Raw genomic sequence first — 13,718 nt, forward strand, 5'->3', positions numbered from 1 at the left:
TTCCTTTTTCTGGTTTATGGAAAGCATATTTTTAATATTTTAAATGTGTACTAACATGTACTATTAGCCTAAATGCTAAGAACGACATCACAAAAATTTACTGTTAATTGCATTACTGCTAATTGTACTAAGAACAGAAGTTGATCATATAGTATTAAAACAAAAAGGAGAATCCCCATCTACGCTTTGTTTCTAAAAATTTTGGTAGTGAAAAGTATTTTTAAAGATGACATGTAATTACACATCACCAAACAGCTTTACTTTATAGGGTGCCTGATCCCAAGCCCACTGATGTCAACAGAAATGCTCCAATTGGTTTCAAAAGGCTTTAGCTCAGGCGCTATATGATTTTCTTTTATAAATTGTACTCACATCTCATGTGTTCATATACATTTCTCTCTAAACAAGCAGTTATTACCTATTACTTATCTCTCATCATATACACAGTCACTGTAACTAATTTGGGTCACTGGATATCTAAACGGGAACAGCAGAACCCATAGTTAAAAATTGATGTTACCTAAACTTCCTTTTCTACTGTACTTCGAGGACATCTGTTCTGATTGTTCTCTATATAATTATTCCTGATGCTCCAAGCATGCATGGTGTCCTCCCAAGAAAAATTCAAACAATCTTGTTTTTTTTAAAAAATTGGATTAATATTTTGTAGCTAGTTAATTCTTAAGTGGACTGAAGTCTTTTGGTGCAATACCTTGAAAATGAAAGGGCCCAAGGTAGCTAAATTTGAATTTTGTATAATCATTGGTTAAATTGGCTGATTGTTCCTTTGATCTATGACGTTCTGTCGATCTAGGAGTTTACAGAGTGCTGCAACACAGAACCAGTGGCTTGTGGTTATTGAATAGCGACTTCTACTGGAACATGATGAACCTACTCATTTTAAAAGCTGATCCTTTGACTGATTAAGTAGGAATTTAGATTTTGGAGCTAAAGTTTCTGAACTGAAATACCTACAGTGAGGGCTTGTGTCTGGATTAGGGTGACCAGACAGCAAGTGTGAAAAATCAGGACGGGGAGGGTTATAGGAGCCTACATAAGAAAAAGATCCCAAAATCGGGACATCTGGTCACCCTTGTCTGGATTACTATTGATTCATAGATTTTAAAGTAGAAGAGACCATTAGATCATCTGGTCTGACCCATATAACACAGGCCATATGTAGAATTTCACCCAGTTACTCCAGATTTGGCCCTACTAACTTGTGTTTGACTAAAGCATATCTTCCAGAATAGCATCCAGTCTTGATCTGAACATTTCAAGAGATTAAGAATCCAACACTTCCCTTGGCAGTTTGTTCCAATAGTTATTCACTCTCACTGTGAAAAATATGTTTTATTTCTGATTTCAATTTGTCTGGCTTTAAATTCCAGCCATTGGTTCTTGTTATACCTTTCTCTGCTAGATTAAAGAAACCGTTAGGACACAGTGTTTTCTCCCCATGAAGGTATTTATACACCATAATCAAGTCACCTTTGGACCAACCCCTTACAAACGACCCTGTAAGAAGCACTGAATTTATTCTCAAACTTTGCAGCCAAATAGGATGCTGTTGTTTTGTCCCACAATAAAATCACCTCTTAAATTTTGTTAATAAGCAAAGCAGCTCCTCAGAGTTATGCCAATGGCATTGAAACATCAGTTTGAGTCAAAGACTCAAGAATGCTATATCTGCTGTTCAGAAAGATTAGTTTTGAATGGGGAGGAAGGGGACATGATCTTTAAAAGGTCTAGCTAGGTACACTAGTGACCTCTAGTCACAATTAGTGTACAAAGATGAACAGTGGAACTACTGTTGGAACTTGCTTTTGCTTTTGATATAGTTTTTAGTTTGGTTTTGTTTTTTAATCTAGGCACCAGTGTGTATCTGTGATGCCCAAGGTCCGGTGTTTGAAACCCTCCCATAATAAGTGAAAACATTTCACTTACGCTAATAACCACACCACTGGTCCATTTTTTTCCAATTCATATACTCAGTTTGCTTATTCAGGAAGTTCCCATCAGATTTAAAATAAACTATTCATACTCTAGTTTAACAAGTTTTGTGTTTTTGAGAGACAATTATTGCATTATTTGAGTTCTTAATGTCAAAGATTTTACCAGAGTGAAATCAATGGCGCTGAAAAGAAAAAGCAAATGGGAGGAACCTGGAAGAGTGAGCAGGCTATGAAAGGTTTCAGAGTAACAGCCGTGTTAGTCTGTATTCACAAAAAGAAATGGAGGACTTGTGGCATCTTAGAGACTAACCAATTTATTTGAGCATAAGCTTTCGTGAGCTACAGCCCACTTCATCGGATGCATACTGTGGAAAGTGTAGAAGATCTTTTTATACACACAAAGCATGAAAAAATACCTCCCCCCACCCCACTCTCCTGCTGGTAATAGCTTATCTAAAGTGATCACTCTCCTTATAATGTGTATGATAATCAAGTTGGGCCATTTCCAGCACAAATCCACGGTTTAACAAGAACGTTTGAGGGGGAGTGTAGGAAAAAACAAGGGCAAATAGGCTTGAATAGAGACTAGGAGTGGCTAAGTCATTATGCAAGGTAACCTAAGTTAATTGTATCCAATTTGCAAATGAATTCCAATTCAACAGTCTCTCGCTGGAGTCTGGTTTTGAAGTTTTTTTGTTGTAATATCGCAACTTTCATGTCTGTAATCACGTGACCAGAGAGATTGAGGTGTTCTCCGACTGGTTTATGAATGTTGTAATTCTTGACATCTGATTTGTGTCCATTTATTCTTTTACGTAGAGACTGTACAGTTTGACCAATGTACATGGCAGAGGGGCATTGCTGGCACATGATGGCATATATCACATTGATGGATGTGCAGGTGAACGAGCCTCTGATAGTGTGGCTGATGTTATCAGGCCCTGTGATGGTGTCCCCTGAATAGATATGTGGGCACAGTTGGCAACGGGCTTTGTTGCAAGGATAGGTTCATGGGTTAGTGGTTCTGTTGTGTGGTATGTGGTTGCTGGTGAGTATTTGCTTGAGGTTGGGGGGCTGTCTGTAGGCAAGGACTGGCCTGTCTCCCAAGATTTGTGAGAGTGTTGGGTCATCCTTCAGGATAGGTTGTAGATCCTCAATAATGCGTTGGAGGGGTTTTAGTTGGGGGCTGAAGGTGAAGGCTAGTGGCGTTGTTATTTTCTTTGTTAGGCCTGTCCTGCAGTAGATGACTTCTGGGAACTCTTCTGGCTCTATCAATCTGTTTCTTCACTTCAGCAGGTGGGTATTGTAGTTGTAAGAATGCTTGATAGAGATCTTGTAGGTGTTTGTCTCTGTCTGAGGGGTTGGAGCAAATGCGGTTGTATCGCAGAGCTTGGCTGTAGACAATGGATCGTGTGGTGTGGTCACGGTGAAAGCTGGAGGCATGTAGGTAGGAATAGCGGTCAGCAGGTTTCCGGTATAGGGTGGTGTTTCTGTGACCATTGTTTATTAGCACTGTAGTGTCCAGGAAGTGGATCTCTTGTGTGGACTGGACCAGGCTGAGGTTGATGGTGGGATGGAAATTGTTGAAGTCATGGTGGAATTCCTCAAGGGTTTCTTTTCCATAGGTCCAGATGATGAAGATGTCATCAATATAGCACAAGTAGAGTAGGGGCGTTAGGGGACGAGAGCTGAGGAAGCTTTGTTCTAAGTCAGCCATAAAAATGTTGGCACACTGTGGGGCCATGCGGGTACCCATAGCAGTGCCGCTGATTTGAAGGTATACATTGTCCCCAAATGTAAAACAGTTATGGGTAAGGACAAAGTCACAAAGTTCAGCCACCAGGTTAGCCGTGACATTATCGGGGATAGTGTTCTTGACGGCTTGTAGTCCATCTGTGTGTGGAATGTTGGTGTAGAGGGCTTCTACATCCATAGTGGCCAGGATGGTGTTATCACGAAGATCACCGATGGACTGAAGTTTCCTCAGGAAGTCAGTGGTGTCTCGAAGGTAGCTGGAAGTGCTGGTAGTGTAGGGCCTGAGGAGGGAGTCTACGTAGCCAGACAATCCTGCTGTCAGGGTGCCAATGCCTGAGATGATGGGGCGCCCAGGATTTCCAGGTTTATGGATCTTGGGTAGTAGACAGAATATCTACTGTGCGGATTTGATCTTGTGCTTTTTCAGGGAGTTTCTTGTGTGGGCTCGGGGGTGCGAGCTAGGGATGAGGGGCTGGGGGGTGCAGGAGGGTGCTCCGGGCTGGGGCCGAGGGGTTCAAGGGCAGGAGGGGAATCAGGGCTGGGGCAGGCGCATGGGAGGACTCAGAGCTTACCTCTGGGGCAGGCTCCGGGCCATGCTTACCTCAAGCGGCTCCCAGAAGCAGCAGCATGTCCCCCATCTGGCTCCTCCACAGAGGCGCTGCCCCATCTGCAGGCACCGCCCCAGCAGCTCCCATTGGCCACAGTTCCCAGCCAATGGGAGCTGCGGGGTCAGTGCTTGGGCAGCATGCAGAGCCCCCTGGATGCCCCTATGCCTAGGAGCCAGAGCGGGGGACATGCGCTGCTTCCAGGAGCCGTGCAGACTGGGACAAGCCCCAACCCTACTCCCCGGCTAGAGCGCCAGAGCAGGGCAAGCCCCGGATCCTGCTCCCTGGCAAGAGCTCAAGGGCCGGATTAAAACATCTGGAGGACCAGATGCGGCCCCTGGGCCATAGTTTGACCACCACTGTCCTAGACTCAACTTCATGGGATTTCTTTGTTCTTAAAGTGTTACCTTTTGAATGTCCCATCCAATCAATTCCACAGTTCCAGGGAATGTTGTGAGTACTAATGGGCAGTACCCTATTGATTTTGATGAAAATCAGAAAACCAGAAGTGGGAAATAGGTGAATGAGGAGCCTCTGGGATCCAGTTTGCAGACTCAGCACCTTCTAACAGCTTTACTATTGTCTACAGATCAAAGAACCAATTGATGGCAACCACAATCACCATCCAGCATAATGCCAATCCTCATCTCAGTCCATCCCATCATCCCAATATAGTTTAAATTTTGACATCCAGAATGACTCATCTTCCAAACAGAAAGAAAATAAGCAAGAATGGTGGAGGGATATGGGTAAATGGTGGTGAACACTGAGCCCAACACAGGGAGAGAATGAGAGCAATGGTATTGGGTGTGGCACACAGAGCCCATGGCATGTGCCAGAGGGAGGAATCAAGGGACATACAGCCCTTGGCATGACAACAAAGCAGTGGAGTTGCAGGGGGTCCCTGAAATAGAGAGGGAGAAGCGTTTGGCACACATGTAGTTTATGGGGAAAAAGAGGAATGCAAGGAGCCCCTAAGTGTGTGCAGGGAGCTCAGCCTATAGAAGCAACAAAGCCTGTGACCCTCTAGTTCAGGAGCGGGCAAACTTTTTGGCCTGAGGGTAAATCAGCAGTCTCTCCCATTTTCCCTTCTAAGTTTTACTCTGGCTCTTAAACTAACAATATCAATCCCCTTCCAGCAGTGATCATCATAACATGCATCAGGTTTTGGAAATTGTATGGAGGGCCAGTTAGGGGAGGTTGTGCTTCCCCAAACAACCAGGTGTGGCCCAGCCCCTCCCCCATATCACATGTCCCCCCCCCCGCTTCTTGCCCCCTGACAGCTGCCCCATCCAACCTGCCCAGTTCCCTGAGAGGCCCCCAGAACCCCTGCCCCCTCCCCCACCGCTCCCTGTCCCCTGACTGCCCCCCGCTGCCCCATCCAACCCCTCCTCTCATTCCTGACTGCCCCCCCGATCCCTGCCCCATCCACCTCCCCTCCCCCGCTCCCTTTCCCCTGACTGCCCCATCCAACCCCCCCTCCTTCCTGACTGCCCCCCCAGGACCCCTGCCCCCATTCAACCCCCGTTCCCCACCCTCTGACCGCCCAGACCCCTATGCACACCCCCACCCCCTCCTCTGAACTCCCCTGCCCTCTGTCCAACCCCCCCGTTCCCTGCCCCCTTACTGCGCTACCTGGAGCGCCAGCGGCTGGAGCCGAGTCAGGACAGGCTCTGCAGCTGCACTGCCCCAGCAGCTCGCAGCCCCGCCGCCCAGAGTATTGCGCCGGTGCACAGTGAGCTGAGGCTGCAGGAAAAGGGGAAGAGCAGGGGAGGGCCAGGGACTAGCCTCCAGGGCCAGGAGCTCAGGGGCAAGGCAGGAGGGGCCCATGGGCCGTAGTTTGCCCACCTCTGCTCTAGTTAATATAGTTCCATAAATGTACAAGGGACTTTTACACGCATAAGATTGTCTCTGCCAGAGGAGCTTAAGAGTTACAGAGAAGAAGAATTTCTATACATGAAATGTTTCAGACTAACAGCCGTGTTAGTCTGTATTCGCAAAAAGAAAAGGAGTGCTTGTGGCACCTTAGAGATTAACCAATTTATTTGAGCATGAGCTTTCGTGAGCTACAGCTCACTTCATCGGATGCATACCGTGGAAACTGCAGAAGACCATGAAATATTTCAGGACTTGAATTTGATACAATTTTAGTGGCATGGGGGGGGTGAAATTTCTTTACTTTAGAACAGAGGGGCATGTGGTTATTTCTGTCAGGCTTGGCTGAGGTCTGACCCAAAGACAATATTTTTCGAAAATGAATTTCTCCCCCTTTCACTGCTTCTTCCTTCTCTAGCCCTGGATTCTTTAAGTTTCTCAATTAAAAAGGAGAAAATAAATACTATGTTTAACAATGTAACAATCCTGACTAACATCCCCAGACAAAAATAAATTGAGGTGAGCTGTTTTAAATCATGCTACTAAAAGGACTGAACTTCAGGTAGAAAGTGCTTCAAGTGCTCTATAATGGCACAGCTTTATTTAACACTTCTGTACTTCCCTAGGTTTGTGTGTTGTTATAGGCGCAGTGCTCCTTCTGCAAAAAACTGCCAGGTCTCTTTTGTAATGCCTGGGATCCACATGACAGCCAAAACCTCTAGATCAGAATTTTTGTACAGGTGTATTGCAACAACCCAACATTTAACAAGTTTTCATGCTATGGTTTCTATTTACATACACACAAACCGACAACTACCACTTGCACATATAGGGGATCAAATCAACTGTATATGCAGCTGTTGGTGCTAGAAAACTGCATGCAGGTGTTGGGACATGCACAAGTGAAGGCTGTATTAAGACTTCTGTAATAATGTGGCTTTTGTGTTTAATACTGAATTAATTTCGGATAAGTAGTAAATTATCAAATTTATGAAATATAAAGCATTGTTGGAGGTAGGAGTGGAAACGTTCTTTATTTTCATTAACTAGTCATGGTTTTAAAATCTTAACAATCGAACATTCAATTAATAGCTTTTCCAATTGCCGACAAGCCAATAATTTGCTATAAACAGGGTCGGGACAGAAAACCTACTACTCTTGAGGAACTTCAGTTTCCTAACACTTCCTTCCGTGTTGGATAATGTACCTGGTGGCTCAAGCAGATATTTTATTCTTTACTAAGTAAGCATCTTTCAATAGCATAGATCCAGTTAAGCCAATAACCTCAAGAATAAGCCAACAATGCCTTTTTGCTTGGCATGCACTCAAAAGCCTCAACAAACGGATATTTTTTGTTCCCTGGTAAGGGACTGAGTTTCCGGTATTTATCTATTGACCTCTTATCCCCAGTCTGGATGGCTGAGAAACTATAGCACTCTGCATCTAGATGACTCATGACATCTTAAAATTTCAAATGAATGTCAATGATCAAGCAATAAGGCATGATGTGATGAGTTTATCTTGAGATAATTACACCTTGGTGGGGTATATAATGGGGTTCAACACATTTAAATAGCAAGACACTCATCAGTTTTACACAGTGTTGCAGATTTAAGTGGCATCAACATCCCTCTTCATGGAATGGAATGATAAAGGTTAAAGTAATCATGTTATTGTGTTTTCGTATTTTGTCTTAACCCACATTTGCTTCCATTCTCCTCTCAAATCAACCACTGTCCTATTCCCACCCCCACCATACTCTGATTGCAACAGACTGTCCTGGTGATTTGTTTTGAGCTTTTTCTATTTATAAAAAAACTGAACAAATTTAGTGGATGCGATAAAGGTACTTATCGGCAGAGAGTGGACTGAGCAGAGAATAATGTAGCTTACAAAGTTTCTCAAAGTTCTGCAAAGTCTCCTCTCTTCTGATATGCAAGAGTTCTGCTATCCCAGTCAGGGATTTCTCTTCATCAGAGACAGCCAAAGTAGGCTGAATTGTTTAGTGGTTTTCTCATGTACAGAAATAAACTAGGATGAGACTCCCAAATACATTCATTCTGTGACCTAAAGCTAGCCTGCAAGGAATTAAGGATTCTCTAGCTTTGATGCCAATGAACTTGAACAGTCATCAGCAGATAACATAACGGACGTCAGTCTCCAAAATGTTAGTGTTTTTACTCCACAATGGTTCTTACTTCTAGATTATCTTTCAATTTTTCATCAGTTTCACAGCCATAAATATTTATTTTTTCTAATGATCAGTGCTGCAAATTAAACATGGATTTCAAACTCATAATGTGCTCTATTTCGTGCATTCTGTGGGCCATATTATACCCTCTGTTACACCCTATACAACCCTCTTGTCTCCAGTAAGGTTACATGGGGTATAAATGAGGGCAGAATGTGGCTCTGCAACTGGACTTCTTTCCATCAGTAGAGTAGTTAATGAAACATGAACAACAAACAACAACAGAAACCAACTCATTATCCAATATCGGTACTTGCTCTGGAATAACACAGTCATAAATATTGCAGTAGCAAATTCCTGTATCTCAGAAAAGTATGCAGATGTAATACTGGATCCATACAGGAAGCTGATATGTTAAGTATGCACCATTTTGGTACAGAAGCTTTTCTGACTTTACCCAGACCTAAATTACTTTAGTTACACAATATTTTGATATTTAATTTATTCTTAGGAAATTCTAATTTTCCACAGCATATCTGATAAATTTTATGAAGGGAGATCAGAAACAGAGAAGATTAAATACACTTTTCTGCACTGTACGGCTGAAAACCTAAACTAGCTCAGTTATTCCAAAACATAAATAAGCTTTAAAATTATATAAATCTACTCTTCCAACTCCAAGTTGTTAGAGACAAAACTAGATTTTCTAATGGATAATGTCTGCTTAAAATAATATGAAACCCTAACCCTGAACAAAAATGTCTTTACTTATGTTACCACCGCTTCCTGAAATAAAAACTAAGAGCAAAAGCCCATGCTCTTCTAAAGCAGAATTCCATTGACTTCAATGAAGGCATGCAGACTTCCACCGCTTGGGGGGTCTGGTGCAAAGAATTTTAAAATTTCAATTTTAGGTTTGTGTTTAGAAGAGATTAGAAACACAAAAACAATATTAACAGAAAATTCAGAAGTTACTACAGAACTCAAATCTATTATACACCATTCAATATACTCTGTTTCTTCCACGTTATTTCTCTTATCTCTTTAGAGAATAATTTCTACTTTAGGTAGCAAATGCTGAAATATGTGAACATAAAGCATTTATAAGGGGGCAAGACGAGTGTCCTCTCCAGGACTGAAAATACACTGTACGCTCTTAACGTAAGAAAAAGATCAACACAATTAGGGAATAATCAGAAAATAATGCCTCCCGTATGAAACAATCTTAACCATTTTTAATGGTTTATCTTTTTCAAGAGACAACTGCCAACTTCTTAACAAACTTGGGAGTTAATCCTGAGAGGCAGAAAGCATGCTTAACACCTGCTGTTATCAGTTACCTCATGGACACCACTGACTATCAATATAGGGTCCTTAAAATGCATATGTGGTAACTTCTATAACATTGTATTTATAGCTTTAATATTTATTTTTATTCAGGTTTGAAGTACTCCTGTGTTTGTGGACTTTTGCCTCTCTTTAAAGCTACTTACCCTTCTTGAACTGGCATGCCCCAACCAGGAACCCAACAATGGGAAAAAATATGTTGTAGGTCCAGTTCAATTTCTAACTAATAGCAAAAAGGAAAATGTTAAAAAAAATCAAGAGAAGTAACTGAAGAAAGTAAAATTTATGCTGAAACAAACAGGAGCAACTGAAAACCTAGGAAATGTGAAGTTAGGGAATTTACAAGCAGAACTGATGGTAAATCTTGTACAGTCAAGTTCTCAGTTTCTTTGCTTTTAAAATAGTTTATACAGAGAAAGAAATACCTACTTGTGTCTGCCTGGCTGCCCACACTGATGTATCTGTCATTGCCAGGAAGTGCTGTTTGATAGTAAGTTGCTTCCTCCTGCTGAGGAACCTTGGCATTCTTTGTCGTAAGGAAAGTCACCGCTAATTCCAAGTTCCCATTGCTGTCCTTTAAATGTCAACAGAAAAAGAGACTTTGTTTGTTTTTTGTTTTTTTTTTTAATTTAAACAGTAGGCCAGAATGAGTTTGTTATGATCAACTTCAACTGTCATACAACCAACTGCACTTCATTTTTTCCCGCATGAAATTCTGGTTAGAAAGCCACAACCTAAAATCATTTTAACTCTTCAGACTTTTATTTTATATACTTGGCTAGTTTCTAATCAAATAATGTTGTGGGCATAATGTCTACTTCCAATTATAAATGACAGAGCAGTCAACAGGTTTCTTCAGTAATTACTCTTCATTACAGTTGTACCCATCAAAGAAGAAATTAGTTAAAAAGGCACTGTAAATTATAAATTTCAGATGGCATTCTCATCTAGTGTAATTTGGCTCATCTAGCTTCATTGACTTCAACAGAACTAAGCCAAGTTATGCTACCTGAGGATCTGGCCTTTTATTTTTAAGGCTACAGGTATTCTATTGTTGACCTTTCCTCTAGTCTAAATTTAACCAGGATTAACAGACATACACACACAGATGTTAAAAATGCAGCCCCTTCCCTTCTTCTTTCGATTTTTTCTTGGAGAAGGAAGGAAAAGGTTGTGTGTGTATTTTTGTATAATAAATTGAAAGGGAAGCTTGAGGGAAGGGGAATTTTGCTTCGTTGTATGGGAAAGAAGCGTGGCGGTTTCTACTCCTGCCGCACCCCCACCCCCCAAAAAATTCAGGTCTTGTTTGCTCTGCAAGAATTTATGACACCTGGAGAACTAGTGAAATGATGTTATCACAAGAGTCAAAAGAGAGCAAATGAGGACAAATTAAGACAGGAAGAGATCCTTATTCAATCTGCCGAAGGGTCTTGTCTACATTAGAAAAGTTGTATTGCTTTAACTAAACCAATGTATTTAACCCACCCTGAGGATGCAGTTATATTAGCATAGGGGTATCTTATACCAGTACAGCTGTTCCAGTATGGAAAGGGGAAGAAGATATATAAATTATAAGGGATATAACTGTTTTGACTCTACAGTGGGACGGTAGAGTCACTAATTACATCGCTTAAACAAAACAAAACAAAAAGCCACCACCTAGCAAATCCTTAGCCAACAGTCAGACTGTGCACAAACTGTGCAGATGAGGCCTGAGATGCTTTAGTTTTTGTTGACATCAGTGTCTTCAAATTCAGTGCCTAATTAACATTTTGGCTGAATAAATATTTTGTTAAAGATTCATTCCCTGAAAATCTGCCCAGACACTTCAGAGGTCCACCAACACAACCAGGGAAGACCACACTTCATTCTCCTGATATTTCTAAGGTAAAAAACCACCATTGGGAAATAAATAAATATATATATTACACACACACACACACAACATATATATAATAATCCTCTCAGGATTTTTTTTTTTTTTGGGTGCATCATAAAATAGCAGGGATGTTAACAGTGATCTGAGAGATGGCTAGAGAATATTTTCCTTCTTTTTAAACACACCCCACCCAACACATCAATTGATATTAATATCTAACCAGATATCAATTTTGTTCTTTCAAATTACACAAGAAGCCATTAATAGGTATTGTGTCATTTTTCCACTAAAAGGGAAATGCCATAGGAATGAATCAGGATGCTACCTTTACTGCTCTTTTTTGATTAGATGGATACGACATCCAAGCACTACCCCCTCTGCCTGACCACAAACCAAAAAAAAAAAAAGTTTCCAACTTATTTTTCACATAAGGAATTATTAGGTCTTGCCTCCTTACACTGAAGGATGTTGTTCAGATCTTTAGTAGAGCTAGACAGTGACATCACAGGAGGCTAACTTACAGCATGTGCACGTGCTGCTTCCCATTAGTTAGATATTCATTAAAAATCCACCATACCTTCAAGGCCTGTTGCAGTACTTGGATGTCATTGATACCAGTGATCTCCCTCAGCTGATTCAAAAATGTCTGCTGGTGCTGTAAAAAATAAATAAATGGTCAGAATAATGTCCACATAATGGCAAAATAATTGTGTTACTTTAATTTGGTCTAAAATAGTGTACCCTTGTAAATTACAGAAAGATATATATTGTGTACATATCTAGAAGGTAGGAGAGTTAGCATGAGGGATCATATATTTTAGTTTTCCCCATCATTTATGCACCTTAATACATCAGTAAAAAGTTGTCTAGGTATCTGTATTTCTTTTAGAGATACAAAAGAATATTTTTTATGCACAAAGACAGATTGCATATTCCTTTACGCATTTTCCTGCTCTCATGCTGTGCACTCCAGAAAGTCAGGGAGCATGTGTGAAATTTCAGATTGCATCCACTGGCTTCTGACACAAAACCACAACTCCCCTCGGTGGCCCTTCCCATACTGCTTTTAAGGGTGCTGAGGAGTAAGTAGGTTATGTAACAGAGGGAATGACTGGCTGGCTAGCTGCGAATGGTCTCAGCAATGAGCTTTGGAGACCCAATTATCTACTGTCTGTGTTCACTGTAAACCACCTCCATGCCAATCCTGCAACTGGATCCATGTGAGCAGACCTTTGCACCTGTATGGAGCCTCACGGGCTTCAAAGGGGCTCCATAAGGCTGCCATAGTCCTCCTGTATGGAGTCAATTACATGACTGGGGATTTAAAGTATGTAAGAAAAACAGTGTCTATTGAACATGCTCAGAAAGTAATTTTAATTAAATAATAACTTCTTTATTTCTTAACTAATTATTTCAGACATCACAAATGCGCTCATCCCTCAAGAATTTACTTTGCATATGCAACAAGTTTTAAATCTTAACCATTTGAATGGTCAGAGCTCAGAAATTCATCTCACTATTTGTCTCCTAGTGTGGAACTAATTTATTTTATTTTATTTTTGCACCAATGCACTGATAAACACAGCAGTACTGTGGAGTAAGACAAAGCATCCTAAATCAGCAGTGTCTCCCATTTTCCCTTCTAAGTTTTACTCTGGCTCTTAAACTAACAATATCAATCCCCTTCTAGCAGTGAACATCATAACATAAAGTGCACTGGACATTTGCATATCTGCCAATATAATCTGATAATCTAAAGAACTAATGAAAACAAGTAATAACTAAGTTAAAGAAAACATAGGTTAACCTTCCCTCAAGAATGGCTACACTCACGAAGTAACTTTTAAACACATGGTATTTTTAGTTTCAAGATAGCACAAATATGTACAATTTTAAAATGTGTTTTTCATAGCTTTCCAACAAAAAAACAAAACAAAACACCTGTTTTCTTTTTCTCCACTCATCCCAAAAAATTATACCTTAATTCTGACAGTGTGAAAAACAGGGATCATAATGGCTCTTAAAGTTTCATTGTGATGATTTAGTGAAACTTCAAGATTATAGGCCACTGCTCTAAACTAACGAATTACATTTCTGTTCTGGGAGATGGA

General features: G+C 41.0%; 1 protein-coding gene across 7 annotated transcripts in view; it reads right to left on the reverse strand.

Annotated features, from left to right (window-relative positions):
- The window catches only part of USP25 (ubiquitin specific peptidase 25), a 146,829-nt gene that overhangs the window by 99,852 nt on the left and 33,259 nt on the right, over positions 1-13,718 (reverse strand). For all 7 annotated transcript variants that reach the window (XM_073303641.1, XM_073303658.1, XM_073303650.1 and 4 more), the window contains exons 2-3: positions 12,185-12,262; positions 10,158-10,302 (exon numbers count right to left, since the gene is read on the reverse strand). In XM_073303641.1, coding sequence (XP_073159742.1) covers positions 10,158-10,302; positions 12,185-12,262 — 223 coding nt within the window. The remainder of the gene's footprint in view (positions 1-10,157; positions 10,303-12,184; positions 12,263-13,718) is intronic.

This window comes from Lepidochelys kempii, chromosome 1 (genome assembly GCF_965140265.1).
Source record: "Lepidochelys kempii isolate rLepKem1 chromosome 1, rLepKem1.hap2, whole genome shotgun sequence".
Classification (NCBI taxonomy): Eukaryota; Metazoa; Chordata; order Testudines; family Cheloniidae; genus Lepidochelys; species Lepidochelys kempii.